Here is a 21,868-nt window from a genome sequence, read left to right on the forward strand (position 1 = left end):
CTTTCTAGGAAAATATGAGGGCATAACGCATCGGGCCTAGTTATCTTCTTCTCCCGGTACGGCGCTCGCTAAGGCAGGTCAATAGCTAAGCTACTCCTAACCATTATATCTCGAAGCTAGTATCGACCTTATAAGGAAGATCTTTATCGTACTTTATTTAACGGCTAGGTTACCTAGTAGAGGCACCGAGATCACAAGTATTAAGCTACGAAACATAAAGCTAGCGACTAGGAACGTGTTCGTCCGTAAAGGGCAGATAATCATTGTGATCCGCTACAGCAAATCTTGAGCTTTAAACAACCACGTTTTCTATATCGCACGCTTCCTGACGTGTTTGTGAATAGATTGAATAATCTGGCGAGATTCGAAAGGCGGGTGGACATTGACGCAAAAAGTAAGATTAGAGCGCGCTGGTTATCTAGATCCAGGAGGATGACACGAGGGTTGCAAGCTGGTTCAGCGCCAGGGAAGAGAGCGACAACTAGTTACAGCTTGAATTTAGGGACTGCGACATAATATTCGTCGTTGTAGCCCTTCTCTACAGCGTCAATTTGCAAGGCAAGCATCCGGGAGTACTGCCTGGCCCAGCTGATGGCCCCCGACATGCACCACACCCCCGGAACACCGCTTGGGCGCCACCACTAGATAGTTAACAGCAGGTATTAGTGGACTATCAATAAACATAGCGTATTGTCTCTGAAAACATGGGACAGGGGGCCAATAAAGACCCAAGACAGAGCGGAAACAGAAACGGCAAAAATACACTTACCCCTTTACGCTCTGATTCATCGTCCAGATCTCCCCATTCCTGAGCTTTGACTGCGTCGGCCATGTCCTTACCAAGTAGCCGTTCAACAACTTTAGCGGTGCGTTCCCAGCCAGTTGCCAGGACGATCACATCTGACTCGAGCTTAGTCCCACCATCAGCCAATACAAGGCCGTGGTCGTAAAACGCACTGAGTCCCTTCTTGGACCTGTGGATTTTGATCCTGCCGTCGGCAATCATCTGAGCGGCGCCATGGTCGATGTAAAAGTGGCCAGATTTCAAAATCAGATGGTCCAACAAGCCGACGCCGTCCTCGCCTTTCCTGAACACCATGCCCGCCTTCTCCATGCCCTCAATGAGCTCCTTGTCGAATTCTGCGCAGAGAGGCATGGTGCCAGACTCGAGAGTGAGCGCGACCACGTTGGGAAAGGACGTCTCTATTAGGTCCGCGTCCTCGGTACTCAGATTGGGGGTCATCCAGAGGCCAAGCATAATGGTCTCCAGCGACTCCAGCGAGACAAAGATGTTTGGATTCCGCTGGATCATGGCCACGCTCTTGGCGCCGTGGTTGACAAAGTCCTGTGCTATGTCGTGCGCGCTAGTTCCGGTCCCGACTATTGTAATACTCTTGCTGGCGAGGTTGGACACTCCAGATGCCGACTTGTGCTTGGACGAGTGGTATATTTCGCCTCGGAAGGCATCCTGGCCTGGTAAACCCAGCCGGACTGGCTGGTCGCTATGGAGACCGGTCGAGAGAACAACATGCTTGGTCGTGATGATGTATGAAGTTCGATTCGTTTCCAGTTCAACCCTGTAGCTGTGATTGTCTCGATCACGCACAATTCTCTTGACTGACGTACTCGTGCGCGTCTTGAGTTTCATGATTTTGCTATAGCACTCCATCCAATCACCATACTGATCCTTGGTCATGTTTCTGGGCCAATTCGTTGGGTAGCGCAAGAATGGGAGGCTGTCCATGGTGGTAGGTGTATGCGTCTTAAGAGAGTTATATCGGTTGCGCCACGAGTCGCCAATCCTGGGAGTCTTTTCAATCAGCAAATATCGAAGGCCCATGTGTTCAAGATGCGCGGCAAAGCTTAATCCGCATTGGCCTTTTGGGTCAACCCAGTTCATGGCGTCAGCAATATTAACACTAATAGAAATAGAATAGGGGGCAGAGCACTGTGTGTTGGGTGAAGATTTGAGCGTACCACCGCCGACGACTACAACCTGTAGCTGGCCTGCCTTTTGCCCCGCTTGTTCATCTACTTGTCGGATTACATATCGTGGCTCTTTTAGCCGCTCCAGTTCTGTCGATGCAGTCCACGCCTTCCATTGGTTATTGGGCCCAACGTTGGCTAAGCGAATTACGCCCCGGCCAGAGCCAAACTTATTGGTAAATGTGAAGGCAGCCTGTATAAAGGTCGCCGGCCCCAGCTGCTCCAGCCTCGGCTGCAGCGAAGGCGACTGGATCACATTGATTTGCCCGAGTCCGAACGTTGACCCGAGCACATAAGCACTGATAGCCTTGGGGCCAAACTTGGAGGCCACGTTCCAGGTCAGGGCGACAAGATCCCGCCACCACGATTCCTGCACAAACAGGATTTCAAACGCCTTAGCGTTTCTGTGGTCAATGGAATCGGCCAGGTCTGCAATCCACTTGTCCACGACTTGGCCAGCGTTGACATCCTCACGGCTAATGGACGCATCAAGGGTAAGGCTAGGGATAGGCGTGCGAGGTGGATACTCGGCCCATCCTTCAGCAGCTGCTGTCACCCGAGAAGACATTTTCCAGTTGAAGAAAACGTGAAACAGAGCGTTTGGGTGAAGTTAGCTTACCAGGGATGGCTGATGTTTGGTTGGTGTAAGATGTGTAGGTCAAGTTCAGAGGATGGACTCTCGCAGAAATGTTGCGTTCTGAGCTCATATTTATATGTACATGATGTGTCTGCCTTAAGAGCTCGCAGGTCGCTTCTCTTCTTTCTAAAATGAGAAACTGGCAATTACTCTAAAAAAATTAGCCGATAGCATAGAGGTTTCGGTAGTGACATCATTCGGTTTGCAAGGGCATACAGTGATACCCAACAAAAAGCCATACACGCACGATCGCGAGACACTGTCTCAACATGGCAGATCGAAAAGTCGTCACGGGAATAGTAGTTTGCCTTTTCATAGATCTCATGATCAGCTTATTGAACCCAAGGTCGACTTCCAAGCCCTGTTTGTGATGTTGTCTCGGGCATGTTTCAGCAAAATGATTTGGGTGTCTTATCCAGTGGCATCGAGGCCCAATCATGAACACCACAATCGTGGTCCAATCATGAACAGACACGGAGCGGATTCTTTGATTTATTTGATGATAGCAAGTTCGTTTCATGTTTAGGTGATTTATGTATCTGTTTTTGCTTTGATTGCTTTCTTTTTTGAGCGGCGCCATGCTTCTCGGACTGATCACCGCAAGACACTTGACGTCTAACTACGCCTAGACTTACACTGGCGCCGGCCGCCAACCCACTTCAGATGGAAAGGGCGGTCAGTCACACTGATTATCAAAAAAAAACAAACTGCATGATGGGGTTATTGAGTGCCATGCTATTCCGTGACCGACTTGTGGGGCGTGGGGGAGCAGGTGAGGGGAACGCTTCTATTGGATGTGGATAATATGTCGTCTGCCTATTCGGCGACTACATATACTGCGACAGCGCCTACAGAAGAAGTGACCAAGCAACATTTATTGGGAGTCTCATTGAGTCCTGACATTGTCTATTTACATTATCACCTCTTTGCAGTTGAAATTACATAACCGTACGTACATCCGGATCAAGGCAATCTGCTTTGTGCTTGGTAACATGTCTACTGCCATCTCAGAGCCTGTCGAAACCGATTCCGACCAGACCAGTATTCCATGGGTAGATCCAAACATTATCCACCCAAGGAGCCTACTCCTCAAACTCACGGAGCGGCTGCGGCTCAACGGCATAGAAGTCCATGAAACACAGGGCGACAAGGAGGCTGTACCACTCGATGCCCGCATGCATGATCGAGCGGCCATTGTTCCTGCGCTTGTCGTGTCGCCAAGAGGTGAATGGGCTATTTCTCAGGCTTTGCAGGCCATGAATGATCTCAGCGTTTACCAAAAGATACCCATCTCTGTCAAGAGCGGCGGCCATGGCTACTTCAATGGAGCAACCTGCTCTGGTATCATGCTGAACCTGGGGCAGATGACGGCCTGCCGCGTCACGGGCGACATCCTCACCGTGGAGCCGGGATGCGTTCTGGGACGTATCGTCTACATTTTAGCTAAGCATGGTAAGGCTGTACCGCATGGAGATTGTTACGGCGTAGGTGCGGGCGGCCACTTCACCACCGCTGGGTGGGATCTTCTTTTGACCCGCCGTTACGGAATCGGCTGCCAGTCCGTCGTCGGCGGGCGCATTGTTCTTTGGGACGGCATTGTCCTGGACGTTGACGAGCACAATCACCCAGACTTGCTGCATGCCATACGCGGTGGAGCCGCTGCCGGCGCCGGAGTTGTCTCTGAGATCCGGCTCCGTGTCATAGACGAGCCGGCCCACGCAACGTGGCGCCTCACGTCGCTTGACAAGAGGCAGCTACAGAAATGCGTAGACCATCACGCGTTCTCAAGGGCCGCGGAGTTACCCGAAGACATTACTGTGGCCTTTCGCTTCTTCTTTGTTCAGGATCAGGAGGATCCTATATGCTCCTTCAACATTTTCAGCATGCTGGGACCAGCCGAAACCATGCAGCACCTCTATCGTCATCTCGGTGCTGAGGTTGCTACGTTACTTGATGATCCAGACATGTGGAATGAAAAAACGCTGCTGGACCTCCGACTGCTCCCAGCCTCCAGGATACTATCTACCAACCCAGATATGCTCTCCGAGGTCTCAGCTACCCGGCTGCAAGATAGCCCGCTCCTTTTCTGGGAAAAAGGCATGATCCAGCGAGAGATGGGCAGCTCGTTCCTGGAGACGTCCTCCTACTGGGTAAAGACGGACTGCGACGAGATGCTTCCCAAAATCTACGAGCGCTTTCAAGAAGTGAAGAACTTGCCCATGAGGGAGAGGATGTACGCCCTCGTCATCATGGGGGGCGGCGACAGCCTTAGACGCCAGCACGAGTGCTCCATGCCCATAGGAAAGGCTTTAGCCAGGTTTGAGGTGCATTGGGACGATGTGGACGATGCATACGAGTGCCGCATGTTTGCGGGCACTGTCTCCAACGTGCTGCGTTCTCAACAGGACGACGGTGTTGGCAGGCCATTCCGCGGGGATATTTGGAAGCAGGAACAGGCATGTAGCAAGGCGGATCGCTTGCGCGGCATTCTGGGGCAGTTTGATAGGCGGAAGACCAGAAAGAGTGGCGGCAGACAAGCACGCACTATGAAGCTGTGAACTACAATCAGGTCAAATGAAGCTAGCTATTCGAGATCTATACAAAGCTCCTCCTGCTAATCACTGACGATCGCCTGGGATTTTCTGAGGGCAATTAATTGGGGGGCCTAACCACTTTACCATGGGGACCGTCTTAGGGGGGCCGTGTGGCTGTCCCTCCAAATCGGGTAGTTGAACATTCTATATGTTGTCATCAGCCACAAAATGGCTTCTCGGGCAAGGGTTCTGTCCAGATCTTATATCTCTAGAGTTCTATAGCAGTTCGATACGCGAGGAGAAAGTCACACGATGAAAGACTTGCTACAGCAGGGTTCAAAGCCACTACACTCCACTATACATCCGAGGATATAGAATGTATATTATTAAATATTACTATTGCTTAGGATATACTATACTAGGTTACTAGAGGCTTGATTTTCTGTTTATTACTGAGACCTATACCTACTATATATATATATGAGTACTGCTATTCATATAGCTCGATTTTGCTATTCATACAGCCAGTGGGTCGCCAAGAAATTTTTGGCCAATTACGTACCGCGCAGCCTCTACCCCGCGGTTGGGCAATGGCATTACGAGCAGCGCGCAGCCCAGGCCGCCGTCTTCGCGGTCCGGCACGGTCTACGCACTCGCCCGGAGCGGAATAATATGCGCCCGATGTCATGACATCGTGAAGCATAGCGGAAATGCGTTTTTGAGCGAATTGAGCCCGGCCAGCGCGGCGGCGCGGCAGCTACGTTATGACGATGTGATTCAACGGCATTCTGGCGCGCCGCTACAGTCCGTTACCTACCCCTGCGTACTGGAAATGCCTGGCGTCGAGTCGATCCTAGGATACGCTAGTCTCGATCAGGACAGCGCTTACGTGCAGCGGGATGCGCGGTATGGGATTGGCCAAAAATTTCTTGGCGACCCACTGGCTGTATGAATAGCAAAATCGAGCTGTATGAATAGCACTACTCGTATATGTTAAGGTCTATCTATAGGGGCTATATACCGCTTAGCTAGGCTAGCTTATAGGGGTTATATAATAGCTATTTTATACGTTTTATCGGTTTTAGCTAAGGGCCATGTAATATATTCGGACCCAAGACGCGTCGCGCGATGCTAGATCTATTTAGCCCTGCCAGTACGTTGCTTCGAAACGTGCGCAGACGACGTGTCCACTGACGTCTGTCACAGACAGGGGTGATATCGCCAGAGAGGGTGTCGAGAAGCCTCCGAGCAGTCTGCAGTCGCTCAGAAGGTCCTTCTCTAAGTATCACGCTGCCGCGATACACCTGAATCTCATCACTGTCGGGGCGACTTTATGGTATGGCTGGCGATGGGCAACGAGGGTGCACTTCCCAGGCTACAGCAGCAGAAGTTAGCAAGCAAGCAAGTGTGCACGTATATGGCGGACTCTTGCCGCCGCGCTGACTGGACTGACAGGTGGCTTTAAAATTTCTATCCGTGTGATGAGGTGGGCAGTTCTCGGCGTTGCTGCTGGGTGCTCAACTGGCTGTCACATAGATATCAATATCTGGGGCCTGCAGCTGTTCCAGCAAGTCAGCATCGCGGGCAGCGAGACACTGCAATGTCGCAGCACAGATATAATTCGAGAGGGTGCTAAATGTAGGTGATGAGCATGTTGGTTTTATTATATATTTAGAGTGGTGCTACTTATGGAGGTAGAGTTTGCTGGTCGTAGAGACTTTAACGTCTGCAAATAATGCCTTTGCAAGTCGGCACGTTACGTCCACGCCGTGCCAGCCATTCTAAATGCGCAACCAAACGTGGCACGTCAGCCGATAAGTTTGATGCAGTAGTCTGTCAGACGGCTCTGAGAAATGCCTCAAGACAAATCCGGTAATCTTCGGAATGTAATGAGCATAAGCGTCTTTGGTAGCTACCAAGTCTGCCAAGGTAAACGCCGTGGTTGAACCTGGGCAGTCGTTGTTAGCGCCAAAATGGCCTGGGATTCGTACTGACAGGTCGCTGTCGAAGATTTCCCGCACGTAGACGTCGAGATATCTGCTTATATACGAATAACCTCTGGCTGGACAACCACCCGTGTTCGTATTGTTTTTAAAGTCTTGCCACTTGCGCATCCAGTCACCAGTCATGGTCGCGAGTCTACTCAAGCTGGACCATTCTATGTTTTCCGACTGCTGAGTTTGTACCTCATGCAATGAGAACGACCATGCGATGAATCTATTAGATTGGGACATATCAGACACTCGCCACTAGGGTCTTCAGGGCTCATTTTGCACTAGACCCAGCATGTTAGCTTCCTGGAAGGAATTGGCGTGCTTGGCCTAATCTTTATCGTTCTGCGAACGTTGACGTATTCGCTGCATTGCGTGCCTAATGCGTGACCCGATCTTCCGCATTTCAGCAGTCTGCTGGCGAAGGGTAATGTCCGAGAATGGCCCGCGCTTCGGCCTTCTCGGCTCAGTTGAGAAGGAAAAAGTAAATCCGATGTTCAGCACCGGGACAAATGCAAGCCGAAACAGATCTTTGGGCTCAAGGCAATTCTGGTCCAGACAAGTAGAGTCACTAGGAGTAGTATCGGGGAGCAGAGTGCCAGTGGAAAAGTCCCTCGAAGTGGAGGCATCGGCTGATACAGGCGGCGGTTCGCACATGGGACGAGTTGGCTGCGGATAGCATTGAACAGGGCCTAGAACCGCCGACGAGAAACCAAAGGGCTCGCTCGGCTCCCGGTGCCGCTCCGACATTGAGCGGTCTAAATGCAATGAGCTGGCGTGTTGTGCCGTCCCGGGCGGCTAGGACATCCGAGGCCAGGCTGAGAAATGAGTAACGCTAGTAGTGCGTAATACACAGACCGTAAAACATGAAACGAATATAGTCGACGAGGAAGAAATTTATTGAGGCCTAGGCTCGGTCTTGCTATTTACCAGCACGCTCATGGTCAAATTCCACATTTGTAAACGACACTCGCATGTGCTCTTGACTGGAAGGCTTATCCTTCTGGTTGACTTGCGGCATATGGTGCCAGCTGTTCCACGGGATGTCGTAGTATACCGCCATTGCTTGCATGGTTTCTGCAAATGCAATCCTGTTTTCTCGGTATTTTGATCTTCCTGCATCTGCGATGCATATTCTCTATCGGAGCGGAACGGCATCCTATGACCTCCAAGAGAGATTGGAAACTTGAGGCTCGGACTGAGCCAGGCGAGGTCTCGAGAAGGCAGGATAAATGAATGCTCACAACAGAGCATGGAGCGAAGTACACCCAGAAGATTCAAAGATTCGAAGCCTACCATCATGATGTTGATCCGTCAGATGTTGGCTGGTATGTATGGGCTCTTGGGGCAAAGTCGTAATAGAGACCTTCCCAGATTAGCAGTGAATTTGCCCGTAACTTTACCGTCACCACGGAAGTTTACCGAGCACGCACTCTCTGATGTTGCTTAGCGGCCCAAGCGGACGCGACGGAGGATCATATGGCATTCTTTTGGCAGTGCTGTCGCCGCATCGTAGTCACGTACGTACAGGGATCTCATCCATTGTCTACAGGGACGCGGGGTTTGTTGCCGGTACTTTCATAGCCATATGAAAGCAGCGGTCGGAGGAGGAAGTACTGCAGATACGTCTCGTAACAGTTCTTTACATATTTTGCCCCGTGACTAGCACGACGATCTGAGTAGCGAACGTCTATCTGGGCAACGGGGAGAGCGCAACCAAGGTGCTGTAGTATGAAAGGAATTCTCCTGTTCTCGCATTTTGTTGGACAATCTCCGCCAAACCGATTATTGTTTGCGCACAAACCTCCCCCTACAAACCAGACATGTGGCTTGCCTTTCAGTCAAGGGTGGCGAGGAAGCAACGTCGAGACGATGAGACCCTTTGCGAGAGGGTGACGTGTCTCGTGTCGGCAGGTTCGCAATATCTTAGAGCTGTCAGGTTGGGGAGGCACCCGTCTTCGATGGGCATTTTGGGTCGCTAAAAGCATTCCTAGGGCTGGGTTTAGGGAGCTTTGGACACCACGGCCCAGGTCTAACCGCGCGATGCCGTACCTACAGCTCTTCGCGGCATTGCATAAAAAGATAATACGGCGTCACGTATAGGGCGGGAAGGGTAGTGTTTAGGGTGCAGGGGGTTGGTGTACAGTATACGATCTGACTCACACTTTGCAACTGCGGACCTGTCTATCATTGATCCGATAGTGATACGTCGAGCACGATTGTGATGAGCCTGGTTGTGTCAGTGCATCTGTTTAAGGATGTGAGCACGTAACGCGCGCCATGATTTAGTAGCTTCATCATGCTCTTCGGTGTATCCTGGGGCAACAAAACGAGGCGGTAATGTACGGCGGTTTGGACGACTATCTGTCGGCCGCTTAGGGCCAAGCATTTCGAATACTTCATTGGGTTACATCTGCAGCACGCTTAATGGCCCTCTGAGGACATCATTGGGAAAGAGAGGACGACCATGTTCCCCCCACTAAGGCTAGCACGTCTCCAGATACAACACGAAAGTTCTGTATCGGAATGCAACGCCAATACCCCTCCGCATGCATGTGTCTCTCATGAGCTCGTTGTAACGTAAAGAGCGCAAGATCAGCTCACGATGGATGTCATGCCATGATTCAGGTCTGCAACATGCCAGAAGAGTTTGAGCATATTGCGATGCATCTGGAATTGCCATGGTAAGCAGCAACGATCGAGTGTACCTTCGCTGTGTGACCAGGGTCTGGCCAAGTCTGAACGGTGACCAAGTACACGAGGTATCGCGCATGCTGACCCTGCAACCGACACGTCGTCGTCCGGCACACACTTATCACGGCGAGATATACTCCAACGCAGCTCAAGTCGATTATCGCTTATACGGAGGGGCGCATACTACTGTACCATGGACTCGAGATTGTAATACGATCGCTTGCATTAGAAAGCCTTCATGTCTTATGATTCTGCCGACTCAGCTTGACTTCTCCATTGACAATAAGTTTTAATTGCCTATATGACGTCTGCTTCGCCGCTGAATGGTCTGGGGGATGACAAGCTCCTCCCGCCCATTCCGACTACCTCTATGCCCCGACCGTCCGTACTAGGCGGTCGGTCAGCTTTGGCCCGGCGGACTGGTGTTTATACATGAAGCGGCGATGAGTAGGAGCGATATGGTCACTGCTGTCATTCAGACTCGCAACATTAAGCGCGGCCGTAACGCTTGGGGACTTGCTGGGCTCGCACAAACCCTTCTGCTGAGGTATTTGGCTTGGCCCGTCGAATGTTATACCGTTTGTGAGATCAGTATAAACGCCCACCTTGGTGTGTGCCTCTGTCGTACCAGCTACCGTATCCTCCATCGTCTCCTTCGGACAGTCGTCGTTCGCTTCGATACCTAACCTGGAGATTACGGCCGGTGAGTTGCAGCTCAGTATTTGGCACTCACACCATTGGCTGCAATGCTCCTTTAACCGTTGAAATTAGGTAATAGTGGCGTCTGCCGCGGGCGGGAGCATGTTCGGTGCTTGCTTGTGATCAGACGACCGCCCTCGCATGACAATGAATGAGAAGGAGTTGTAGGAGGATTCTGCCTTGCCATCACGGCTTGTGCTTAGATTGATGAGCGGTGAGGGTGTGCATCATAACCTCGTCATTGGGCAGTCGTGTTTCTTTGACAATAGAAGACGCTTCCAAGGCGGGGATTCAGCTTGGTGAAATTCGAGCGGCAAGCCATGCACCAGACATGTCGAAATGCGCGCCCATATGTAAGTGGTGATGCAACCCATGATCCTCCGCGACATGCGATTGGGCACTTCAATTGCTGGTAAGCCTCCCGTGCCACACCACCGTTCTCCAGCTCCCGATTGAAGGGTTGTGCTGCATGCTGCACTTCAAATGGTGAATGGGACCGGGCTGTCGCAGCTGGAGACTTGCCCGGGCCATCGGGCGATGGCACGGAACGCAAAACGCCACTTGCTATTGTCAATATCTAGTCGAGCCTTGGCGGACGCGAGACGGCTGAGGGACCGCGGACAAGAAGGGCATCAGGGTATATAACGACGACGGCCTCCCGTGCGAAGCAGGTTCTCGACGCCAGAGTTATCACAACCATACCTAGCTTTACTTGATCATCCCTTTGACTAGCAACATTTGACAGCACTATAACCACAACATGAAGCCTACTTTGGTCCTCGTTACCTGCATCAGCCTTGTTGCCGCTGCTGCAACAGAGTTAGATGCCCTCGAAGTTGCGGTAGATGCAGATACGGCGCTTCCGCAGGACTCGTTTTCAATCTACTCCAGTAATAACCCCTTGTTGCATTCACTGTCTGAAACTGACAACTGGTGCTAGACCCCGATGCTGCGGGAGTGCTGGCACGTTGCGGTGGCCTTACCGCGAGAGCCTGTAGCGCCACATGCTACCGACTTGGATACCGATGCTATCAGTGTGGCCCAACCCGTTGCTATTGTTTGAATCGCGGTTGTTAAGTGACTGGAGTCCTCTGAAACTCACCCCTAACGATATGTTTCAGTGTGTTCTTTGAGTTACTGTACTGGCCGAGAATGTGATAACGATATCCGAGGATATAAGCCCTTGGCATTGGCTCTCTCGTACGGGTTTCCCAGTTCACATAAATATGGATGGATAGGGTCAACGTAATGAACATGGACTAGTCTGTCTAATAATCAGCTTCATCAAGCAAAAGCTTCTCGCAAGACTCGTCAGTCCCATGCCTCGTGAAAGAAATGGTCTCACAGTTTCACCTGTGTTCCTGTTGGCATCATATATACTCTGGTGACTCTACATGCAACTCGCGTTACCTGCATTTAGGGACTGGTTGATCACTTCCATTTGCTCTATATGTATTAATCAGATTTATAGAGGTTTTGTATGTTAAGGATAATGGAGATGCGGCATCGTCCAGAACACCAGTGGCACCGGCTGATGGCGCCCAGCAATCCCCAATGTCTTTGGTATATGTTGTCTATGCACTCCTCTGCACGAGAGAGATTTTACAGCATTTCATATTATCGTCTCTCATGGACAAACCTACCGACAGCTAGCGACCGCTTCTCTCACTATCCTAGCCCAGGCTTATCCTCTTCTCCACACGCCGGAGCTTCCTCGCCAGGTCATCATGGTCATCCGCCTCTGATAAACAAATCGCACGTTTCTTCGAATCCTCCCGATACTGAACGACCTGCTCAGCAGGAACTATTTCGCTGCCAGGCTTATCGCTGCCGATCCCAGACTCAATTGACGAATTGTCCCTGCTACCACATGGGACCTGGGGGTTGTTACCCAGACCGTAAAAGAAAGGCGACGCCGACGTATCCCCGCCGGATGACGAGTCAATGCTCGTGCCAATGCCGCTGTCATCCATCAGGTTCGACACCTCATCCAGGGACGGTGGGTCTGGCTCGCCTTCCTCTGGCGGAACGTCCTTCGACAAGCTCCATCGCAAAGGAAATTTCCAGCTATGCCCAAAGATCACGGCGCCTTTCGGCACCACCTTCGCGGGGCTTCGCAATCCTCGACCATAGAACTGGGGGAAGGTAGCTGGCAGGAGAACCTGCACCCTATCGGCAGGACTCGATCCTTTCTGACTCTTCTGCCGGCCAAACCCACGTTCTCCAAACATCCCCTTCAGCCCCTTCTTCTCGGGCTCACAGGAAGCCCTGTGTTGTCCCATTCGATCCTGTTTCTTGTAACTTCTCTGGGCCGCAGAGATCGGCCGGCTATCTCCACCCAGAGTGAGGCTTTTACACTTGCACGATTCGAAGGCCACGCCGTCAGGTGAATGCCAATGGATATTGCCGACAAGTCGCCAAGGATTTTTCCGCTTCGAACCTCGTCTCAATATTATTTCGAGGTCGGCCCCATAGACTGCCAGAAAGTCCTTGCCGGTGGGGACAGAGGCTGTCGAGCTGCAGCACGGCGCGTCTGTCCTGACTGGCCGGAATAGATCACCGAACCCAACACCGAACAGAGGCACGGCGTGTAAGGCTCGTGCAAAGTCAACCCAGCCGACGCTCACGGCATCCAGCGTGGCGACCTTGGGCCAGAGCGTGTCGTGCTTGGTAGCCACATCCATGAATCTATGAGATAAGCCCCAGGAGTTAGCATCTTCGTCTCCAGGTGTAGAACTCAGTGATCCCAGGTGCAAAGTGTAGAGAGGATGTAGACAGCCCAGGCAAGAGCTAAAAGGGAAGAAGTCTCTTGAAGTACGTACTCGAAGCCCTCGATTCGGTGGCGGGGCGACTTCTTAATCCTCCAGCCGAAGCCTGACTGCGTATGTATGTCGTCATGATACGCGGTAATCTGCAAGAGCACGTAGCAGAGCTGTTCGACGCGCTCCTTAAGGGTGAAGTTCCTGCTAGTTGCCTTCAGGTTTGTAACGTCGTCCTCGTGCTTGGTTCCGAGCTTGGCTATCCTTTCCTCTGACTCCTCCGACATTTTCGGATACAGCGGCAGTCTTTGGTTCTTGTCGTTCTTCAGAACCTCGTAGGCGGCCCTCGCGCCCGTGTAGGCCACGTTTGGGCCGGCTTCTTCGATATCGCCGTCACTGTAGATGAAGTAGTCCCTTACGCGACTGTCCTCAAGATAAAATCTGAGGTAGGCACGCAGAAGGTGGAGGACAGTGCTGACACCGTCGACAAGCCAGGCGCGTCTCTCCTCAGTGTCATAGAATACAAAGTGTCGCTTCTCGATGGTGAATAGATTCCCCATATAGTCGTCACTGCTACCAAAGCCGAGATGAAGCGCCTTATCCTTGATTCCCAGGGCGATGCTGGCTCCCGAGGTTATGAACGGAACGGCGGAACCAGAGATGGTGACTTTTTCAAGCGCACACATCGAGTTCGGGCTGGGTAGATCAGTCCACTCAATAGCAAAATCCGCATCGGGGGCACCTGAACTGTTAGCGCAGGTTACGCAAGGGTAGAGATGAGCTTACCGGCAAAATTTCTGACATCATCACTCCATCCCACGATATGGCGACTCCTCTCTAGAGTGTCCATTGCAAGATGTTTTGTTTCGGCGTGGAGCTGAGAAAGTCGGGGGACTCGATGGTCCTCATAAGAGATATACTCGCCCTTGGCATTGTAGCAGAGGTGCCAGAAGATGACATCACCAACAACCCGGACGAAAGCTAGCATGGCCGCAAATCCCTTAACGAATGTCATCCCTGCGAACTTGACAACCCTTCGACAATTGGTTAGCGCTGCTACCATCTCTAAAGAAATTTCGAGTCCCGTTCCGGTCTCAGGCCGACGTGGAATCGGATACTCTCTGACGATGACAGGATTCCGAAACATGGCACGCCAGCATCTGCCACTCTCTGGGAGGTCCGCATCCCTCATCTTCTCCATCCAGAACTCAATCTTGCAAGAGCCACAGATGCTACTCTGGTCAAGAGATGCGTTGTCCAGGCGAAGTTCGGTGATACGTGGGGTACTATAGGCGGCTCCCCCGACGTCAGGTGAGGAACGAAGAGCGGCTGCTATCCACGCTATCTGGTCAGCGACTTCGGAAACAGAGAAGACATTCCCAGTCACGACTAGCTGAAGTTTGGAATCTGTAAATTGGGCAGCCAGCCGTGTCTTATCCGAAAATGTTTCTGTTTTCTCTCAGCAATGTACTCCGATTTCGCGGCCGAGGGCTGGGGTTAAGATTAATGGCCAGCCTACTTACCTTCACAAGTACCAGACTCGCTCTTGACGGCCCTTTGGAGGAATTCAAGGAATTGCAGCCCTGTATTTGGCCACGTTTGCCTCATGTAGCTCTCGCATGTCGCCGCTTGCAGGTCGTTACCATGACCAGTGAGTGTTATCGCGTGCGCTAGGACGTAGCTTAGCGGTTTCTCGTACTCCTGCTCCTGTAAGAAGAGGAATGGGTCCCAAGGAACGACGAAATGCATCCGGAGCTCTTGGGTCTGCTTCCGACTGAACTTGTTCGGACGACCAACTGCTTTGACAATCCGATCTCCGATGTGGCTTGCCGTAGCATCTGATCCGGGGACCTGGAGAGTACTTTTGACTCGGATGGAAGACCGCAGCCATTGGTATGCGGGAGATCTTGAGAGCAATTGACGATATTCAGACAGGAAACCCTCTTCTTTGAAACTGTCCAAGGCGTCCAAATCATCCAACCCACCAAGATCGTCCAAATAATCACAGGCGCCAGGCTCTGCTTCGTCCAAGTCGCAAAATCGGGCATTGTCGGTCTCAAGAACATCCTCTTTTGACAGCCACATGTGAATTTTGTCGTCAAGGCCCATGAAGGGCTTGTTTTGACGAGGGCTGTCTCCTTCACCGTTCATTTTATGAACACTTGAACCGTCATGATACTCCTCATGCACCATGCGTTTAAGGCATCTGGCTATTTCGCTGTATAATAGACAAATATCAGTGGTCTTTCCTTGGAAGATATTGAGAGTTAGAAGGAAAAGATGCTTACTCACCTTCGAAACCTTGAAACAAGGTACATTAACTGCCGTGGCATGCGCTCAGAACTCTCATAGCCAAGCCTGACCGCGAAGGCCCTGAGAAGGGATGGAAGTGCTGAAAAGACCCTCTCCGCGTCACTCTCATCAAATTCCGATGGGAGAGAGCGAGACAGAACATCGGCAAACGCAGAGATGTATTTGTCGATGTCTGGATGTTGCAGAAGGCTAGAGGCATCAGAGTATATCGTCTGTAGCTCATCGGCTTCCTCCTGATTATCGATACTATCCGTTCCTTGGTGCTCTTGAATGGCCTGAAGCTTGCCGTGCGCTGTGGACTTGGTTTCAAGAGAACCGTAACCGGAATCCTTACTAACTCTGGACGTACAAATAGTTCGAGGCCCTCTAGGTGTTTCCTCGTCTGTCTCCATGTCAGAGAAGTGAGATAAGCCCTGAACGAGAGTTACAGCTTACTGGGTGCAACCGGTGGTGATTCTGTTCCTTGTTGTATAGAGGGGCTATTGTCCGCGAGCACTGTAATTTGGGTCTTGCCAACTTCTTCAGTGACGGAGCTTGCTTTTACCGTCTCTGCCTCGCTGTCTTCAACTCGCTCGACAGCTTTTGTCTTGGTCACCCGTCGCCGAGCATTCAGCTTTTTGAGTTCATGGTGGACAACCAACACGCAAAGCAATTGGTCGATTTCACCCGTGGACTGCGCAATGCTCTTGCCTATGCCAATTAGCAACCTTAGTTAGTGTATTTTCCGTCCAGCGGCCGTGAGGCCGCTCAGGTCCCTAGGGGGCACAGGACGTGCTGAGCTAGTGGGTCTATCCTACGATATCGATACAGGTTCTGGTGGGTCTCCCAGAGATTACCTCCACGTCTCCCTTCATCTTCCCATCGCGAAAAGTAAACAAACCACCATCCAGCATTTCATCGGCTCTGAGGCGCTCCAATTCGTGCTCGATGCCCGTCAGCGGGTCGTTCAAGCGTGGCATCTAAATGCCGTACTCTACTGGCCTCAAGAGAGGCCTTCGTCGGAGGCTGCGAGAGCAGCCTCAATTGACCTGGGCGGGCAAAGGGTGTTGCCGCACCCTCCGCCTGGACGGGTCACAGAGTGAGAAGTAACAAAAGAAAGAAAGGGAGCGATCACCATTCGCCTAGTGGCGAGGACATACCCATTCGAAGAACGAGCTTGCCTTCGCCAGCTCGACGAACTTGTCGAAGTCTCTGCCTATTGCACGATTGACTGCCGCAGTCGGTGAGGGTGCCAGCCTCATCCGATGTCGCGGCAGGATCTTTCGGCAATAGAAGAGATGACTGGGTTCTTTACGTCGGCCACACGAGCATGATAGCCGCGCATCGTCGTGGTTGAATCTCTCGTGGTAGTCGGCAAAGTCTCCGTGGCGAGACCGTGCCGCGAGCAGGTGGTGGAGGAGTGGTCGTGGGAGCTCTAGTTCTGGTGGGCAGCCGGTGGTAGGCTTGAGATGCAGTGGCTTGTACTGGGCGGGTGCAGAGGCGTCCCACCAGGCTTCAAAAGCGTCTCTGGACTGCTGCCGGGCAGTCCTGCGCAAATGAGCGAGTGTCGGGAGAGCGTCTGCCGGTTCGGGCAAGGAGGTGGCCGCCTTCGCTAAGGCGTCCGCCTGGTCGTTGCCGGCAATGTTGGTGTGGCCGGGGATCCAGCGGACCTCTGTGGCGCCATGCGTCGCGGCTAGAGCCTGAAACTCGAGGAACACTTCCTGAGAGGAGTCCGCGGGCATGCCTCTCAGGCAGGTTGCGACCCCGAGATTATCGAGGCACACAAAGATGCGTCGTGGGTTAGGGAGGTTCATTGCAGCACGCAACCCCTCAAGGGCAGCCTTGGCTTCGGCGTCGAAGACCTCAGCTGGGCCAAGTCGACCGTTGCCAGTCGTCAAGGTGAGTCCATTGCGATGAATCACATAACCGTACCCAGCGGTCTTCTCCGTGGAAAGGGATCCGTCTGAGTAGACGATGAGCGTCTCACGTGGGATAGACCGGACCCATTCCAGGAAGTTTTCTGCAGACTCGTCTTTCGACGCGGCCTGTAGGGGCGTCGCGTGGTCGTCGAAACGGCGGGGGAGGAGCAGTGGTCGTGTGCTGCGAGGTAGCAGCTGATCGCTGCGTCTGAGTCTAGTCCGGAAAGCCTCGCGAGGCATCTGGTACTTCAGCTTGATCGACCTATGGATGGTCGGCGGCTTCGGCTGCAGTGTGCGTTTTGCCAGCGGGTGTGCCTCGTCCACACGTTTAAGGCGGGCTGCGAAGCGCATCCGGCGAGTTTCGAGCAGCTGGACGATCGGCGGGATGCCACTCTCACGATGCAGTGCGGCGATAGGCGTCGTCCTCCAGACTGGCAGAACGGCACGCATAGAGCTGTGAAGCGACTTGTTCATCTTCCGCAGCAGCTGCTGGATTCCAGAGGAGCCCTCCTTCGTGGGCTGGCTCCAGCGAGGGCTGCTCAATCCAGGGTACCAGGCCTCGACGCCGTGGAGCAGCACTGGCTCGACACAGGCTCGGACGGCTCTTTGCATAGCGCTCGGAAGCGGGCCATGTTTGGTATTGGCGAGCCCTCGCAAGTGGTGTGCCACGGCCTGCGCACTGGCTGTCCACTTCTCGACGTGGGTCTTGAACGTCAGAGTGCTGTCAAGCCAGATACCTAGCCAGCGCATCGCTTTTTCCGGGCGTCTCTCGCCCTGGTGGAAGATAGGCGGCGACACCTTGGGTTTGGTTCGGCAGAAGTGCATGACTTCGGTCTTTGCCGGGTCGAAGCTTATTCCGTTGGCGGCGCCCCATGTTACGAGCTCGCTGACATAGCGCGACGCCCTGTCGGCCGTCATCTCCAGCGAGTTTCCTACGCATAGGATACCGGTATCGTCGGCATAGCCGAATCGACCCTTCGGATTGCCCAGGCGATAGATCGGCTCTGTATAGAGCAAGAAGAGGATGGGCGAGACGGGCGAACCCTGCGGCAGCCCGCACTGAAGTGGGGAACTGGGTGTGGTAATGTCCTGATATCGCACGCACGCCGAGCGTTCTGACATGAACGAGCCAGCCCACCGTGCGAGATGCTCAGGCCATCCCTGCTGACGGAGGCGGAGGATCAGTCGGTTGCGGAGGACGGTATCGAAAGCCCCCTGGATATCCATTGTCACTAGCGTGGCGACCAGTCCGCGAGCGAATGCTTCTTCGATGTCGTGCACAAGAGCGGCCACGAGGTCGACAGCGGATCTCTTCGGCAGGGCCCCAGCTTGTTGCGAATGGAGCACACCATAGTGGATGGACGCCCACGCTAGACGGCGTGCGATGAGCCTCTCAAGACCCTTGCCTAGGCAGGAGAGCAGCGAGATTGGTCGCCAGGCACGCGGTGTCGACAGATTCCGACGACCCGGCTTCGCTATCATGACCACTTCTGCCTCCCTGAATGGTTGCGGATGGTGACCAAGTCGGAGGCATCCCTCGTATAGACGACGGACATGTTCGCCGATGATATGCCAGGCCGCTTTGAGCATCTTAACAGTGATGTTGTCGGAGCCGGGGGATGTGTTTCCCGTGCGGATGGTCGCGTCCCGCGTCTCGGCCAGTGATACATCTTGGGAGAATGGTATCGCTCTAGTCGCGGCGACTGGGACCCACGGGTCGGCTATGTCGTCTTCTGAGGTTCGCCTTTCCAGCGTGGCGCGTCGGAGGGCATTGGCTTTGTCGAGCTGTGTTTCGTGTACCTCGCCATCCACCTCAAGGGGTGGTGGTTGGAAGGCACCTGGCGACTTCATCCATCGGACGGCTTTGAACACAGACGCACCGTCGTTAAAGCTGTCGATGAGGTTGCGCCAGTATAGCCGTTTAGCTCGGCGGACAACCTTCTGGAAGTCCTTCTTGGCGAGCTGAACTTCGCGGCAAAATCCAAGGGGATAAATTCTTCTAATTGCGCGGTATTCCGCTGCGGCGAGTCGGCATTCCTCGGTCCACCATGGGGCGTTGCGGGCTTGCCTTCGAACGGGGCGACCGGCCACCTTCGCCGCCACTTGGAGGAGGCGCACCAGGGCGGATGCAAGAGCATCAAGGTCGTCGGTAGTTGTCGTCGGGGTTGGAATATCCGCTGACCCATACTGGACGAGATCTACGAACCGCTTGATCTCGTCTTCCGTCGTGACGCGGACTTTTCCCGGTGGTATTGGCGCAACGCCCACCTCAGGAAGCTCTATGCTGAGCGTGAAGTGGTCGGAGCTAGTGGCCAGATGGTCCTCCACGACTCCTTCCGACAACGGTACGTTCGAGAAGGCAAGGTCTATGGTGTTCCCATGCGGGTTTGTGGGTACGTCGGTCGGATTGAGCAGGCTGAGGCGATTCTCCGATGCCCAGTGAGCGATGTCGTCTCCTCGGCCATCGAGACGACCGGTCTGCCAGCTGTAGTGTTTCGCGTTGAAGTCCCCAGCTACCAGGCACCGGCTCGACGGGTTCCAGGCAAGGAGTATGTCCAGAGCCTCGTCGAAATCAGGCTGCCGGTAGCAGTTGACTATGGTAATATTGTTGATACTGAGCCAGAGAATGTCACGGGTTGTTGCGGGCCGCCGTTGATCGGCCGCTAGGCCGGGACGACGCCGGACATACGTCATGACCCTCGGGCGGGTGCTGTTGTTGGTCCAGCTATCAACCGGGGAGAATGTATCGTAGGCGGGGTGCGTTTTGGTGAGGCAGCGGCCTTCTTTGGCTTCTGTCCACGGCTCCTGCAGTAAGACGACGTCGTACTGCTCAGCGTCGGCCAGGGCGAGGGCACAGTCATGTGCCGGCGGGATCTTGCCAACATTGGCCTGGAAGACGCGAATGGTCTTCTGTCCGGTCTGGCTGTTGCGGTGTCTTCTCATAGTGATGATGTGGAGGGGCTGGCGCGGTTGAAGCGCTTCCGCTTCAACGGTGATCTGGGCGTTTCATCATCGCTATCGGGCTGTGGGGTCGTGACCACCCGGATGCACGGCGGAGACATAGTCACGGCCGGGCTGAGCGCGGACTGTACGCTCTCACATTGTGGAGTTGGTTCTCGGCGTTCCGGTTCCTGGCCATCTGCTTGCTGGGACGAGCTCGGAGGTGGCACGTCACTGCCGTGGCGGGCGTCCGTGCCTGCATCCTGGGGCTGGACTTGCTCAGGTACGGACGGCGGCGTTTCTTGCGGTCGCGGGCTTCGTTGGACCCCTGGTTCGTTCTGTTCGGTCTGTCGTGTTCGCTGGGCGAAGAGCTGTTCTCCCATTTTTCGCACGCGGTTCCTTTCTTCTTGTGTCAGTCGGCGATAGACGCCATGCGACCGGATGGGTCGTGCAGGGCACTCGGTAAAGTCCGCGGTGTGTGGTCCTAGGCAGTTTACGCACTGCGTTGGGGCAGTGCAGTTTGAGTCGTTGGCGTGCGACTTCCCACATCGTTTGCAGGAAGGTCGGCGGTCGCAATTATGTCGGCCGTGGAAGTCCCAGCATTTGTCGCATTGGCTGGGCGCTACGGGTTTGTCGATGTATCGGGCGAGTCTGCTGGAGCCGAAAAGCCGCCAGGGTTTCTGTGTGGGTGTGAGGAAAGACACGAGGAGTGTCTTGCTTGGAAGGTCGTTCGAATCATGACGGCTCGGGCGAATGCTGACGGCCGTCAGGCCGGTTTGGCAGGTAATCTCGCCTCTAACGGCTTCGTCGTAGTCTGCTTCGTTGCCTTGCAGATCGGTGAGCCTTCGAGGGCAGTTGGCGACGACATAGGTGTACCATTTTCGACTGGTCTCAACAGTGTTAGCACCGAGATCCTGTGCCCAGTCCGACTGGCGCTGGACGATGAGGTCCCTGGTAGTTGTATCTGTGGTGCGAACAGCCCAGCCCGAATTCACGGTGAAGGCTGCCGGGATTTGGTGGAGGTCGATGCCGACTTTCGCGGCGATGTGGGTCCGAATCGCGTACGATTCGAACTTCCTCGCCGGCGCTTCGGCGTCGAGTCGCACGAAGACCCGGAGGTCCTCTTTCGGTGGGGCGGGGATTGGTCGTCCCTGGAGACGTAGGTCGGTTGTTTGTTGTGGTGCGGGCGGCGGGGCCTCAGCAGAGGGAGTGGCCTGGCCTCCGGGGGGCTGGCGAGGGCTGCGACCGGCGGCGACGCTGCTGTACGTCGGCGCCGTCACGGGCGGCAGTATGGAGAGAGACTGGCGCCAAAAGTCGAGGAAGCTGGTGGCGAATTGGTTCGCAAAGCTATGCTCAATTCCAGACGTGAATTGCTTCGCGGCGTGGTCGAACGATTCACAGAACGCTTGGAAAACTG

The 21,868-nt window shown here is 53.7% G+C and overlaps 4 protein-coding genes across 4 annotated transcripts; 1 reads left to right on the forward strand and 3 right to left on the reverse strand.

Moving 5' to 3' along the window:
* Window positions 1–485: 485 nt before the first annotated feature.
* Window positions 486–2,554, reverse strand: JDV02_005725 (uncharacterized protein; the record flags this gene model as incomplete). Its single annotated transcript, XM_047987042.1, has 3 exons — window positions 486–641; window positions 770–1,878; window positions 1,978–2,554. 3 exons carry the CDS (start codon window positions 2,552–2,554, stop codon window positions 486–488), a joined length of 1,842 nt encoding a protein of 613 aa, XP_047843026.1.
* Window positions 2,555–3,615: 1,061 nt separating this feature from the next.
* JDV02_005726 (uncharacterized protein) lies at window positions 3,616–5,181 on the forward strand (the record flags this gene model as incomplete). The annotated part of the gene is made up of 1 exon (XM_047987043.1): window positions 3,616–5,181. One exon carries the CDS (start codon window positions 3,616–3,618, stop codon window positions 5,179–5,181), a length of 1,566 nt encoding a protein of 521 aa, XP_047843027.1.
* A 7,033-nt stretch (window positions 5,182–12,214) lies between these two features.
* JDV02_005727 (uncharacterized protein) lies at window positions 12,215–14,288 on the reverse strand (the record flags this gene model as incomplete). Its single annotated transcript, XM_047987044.1, has 3 exons — window positions 12,215–13,229; window positions 13,364–14,042; window positions 14,087–14,288. 3 exons carry the CDS (start codon window positions 14,286–14,288, stop codon window positions 12,215–12,217), a joined length of 1,896 nt encoding a protein of 631 aa, XP_047843028.1.
* Window positions 14,289–14,815: 527 nt separating this feature from the next.
* Window positions 14,816–16,005, reverse strand: JDV02_005728 (uncharacterized protein; the record flags this gene model as incomplete). Its single annotated transcript, XM_047987045.1, has 2 exons — window positions 14,816–15,518; window positions 15,593–16,005. The coding sequence occupies 2 exons, from the start codon at window positions 16,003–16,005 to the stop codon at window positions 14,816–14,818; spliced, it is 1,116 nt and encodes a 371-aa protein (XP_047843029.1).
* Window positions 16,006–21,868: the final 5,863 nt, after the last annotated feature.

The sequence above is a fragment of the Purpureocillium takamizusanense genome, chromosome 5, assembly GCF_022605165.1.
Source record: "Purpureocillium takamizusanense chromosome 5, complete sequence".
Classification (NCBI taxonomy): domain Eukaryota; kingdom Fungi; phylum Ascomycota; class Sordariomycetes; order Hypocreales; family Ophiocordycipitaceae; genus Purpureocillium; species Purpureocillium takamizusanense.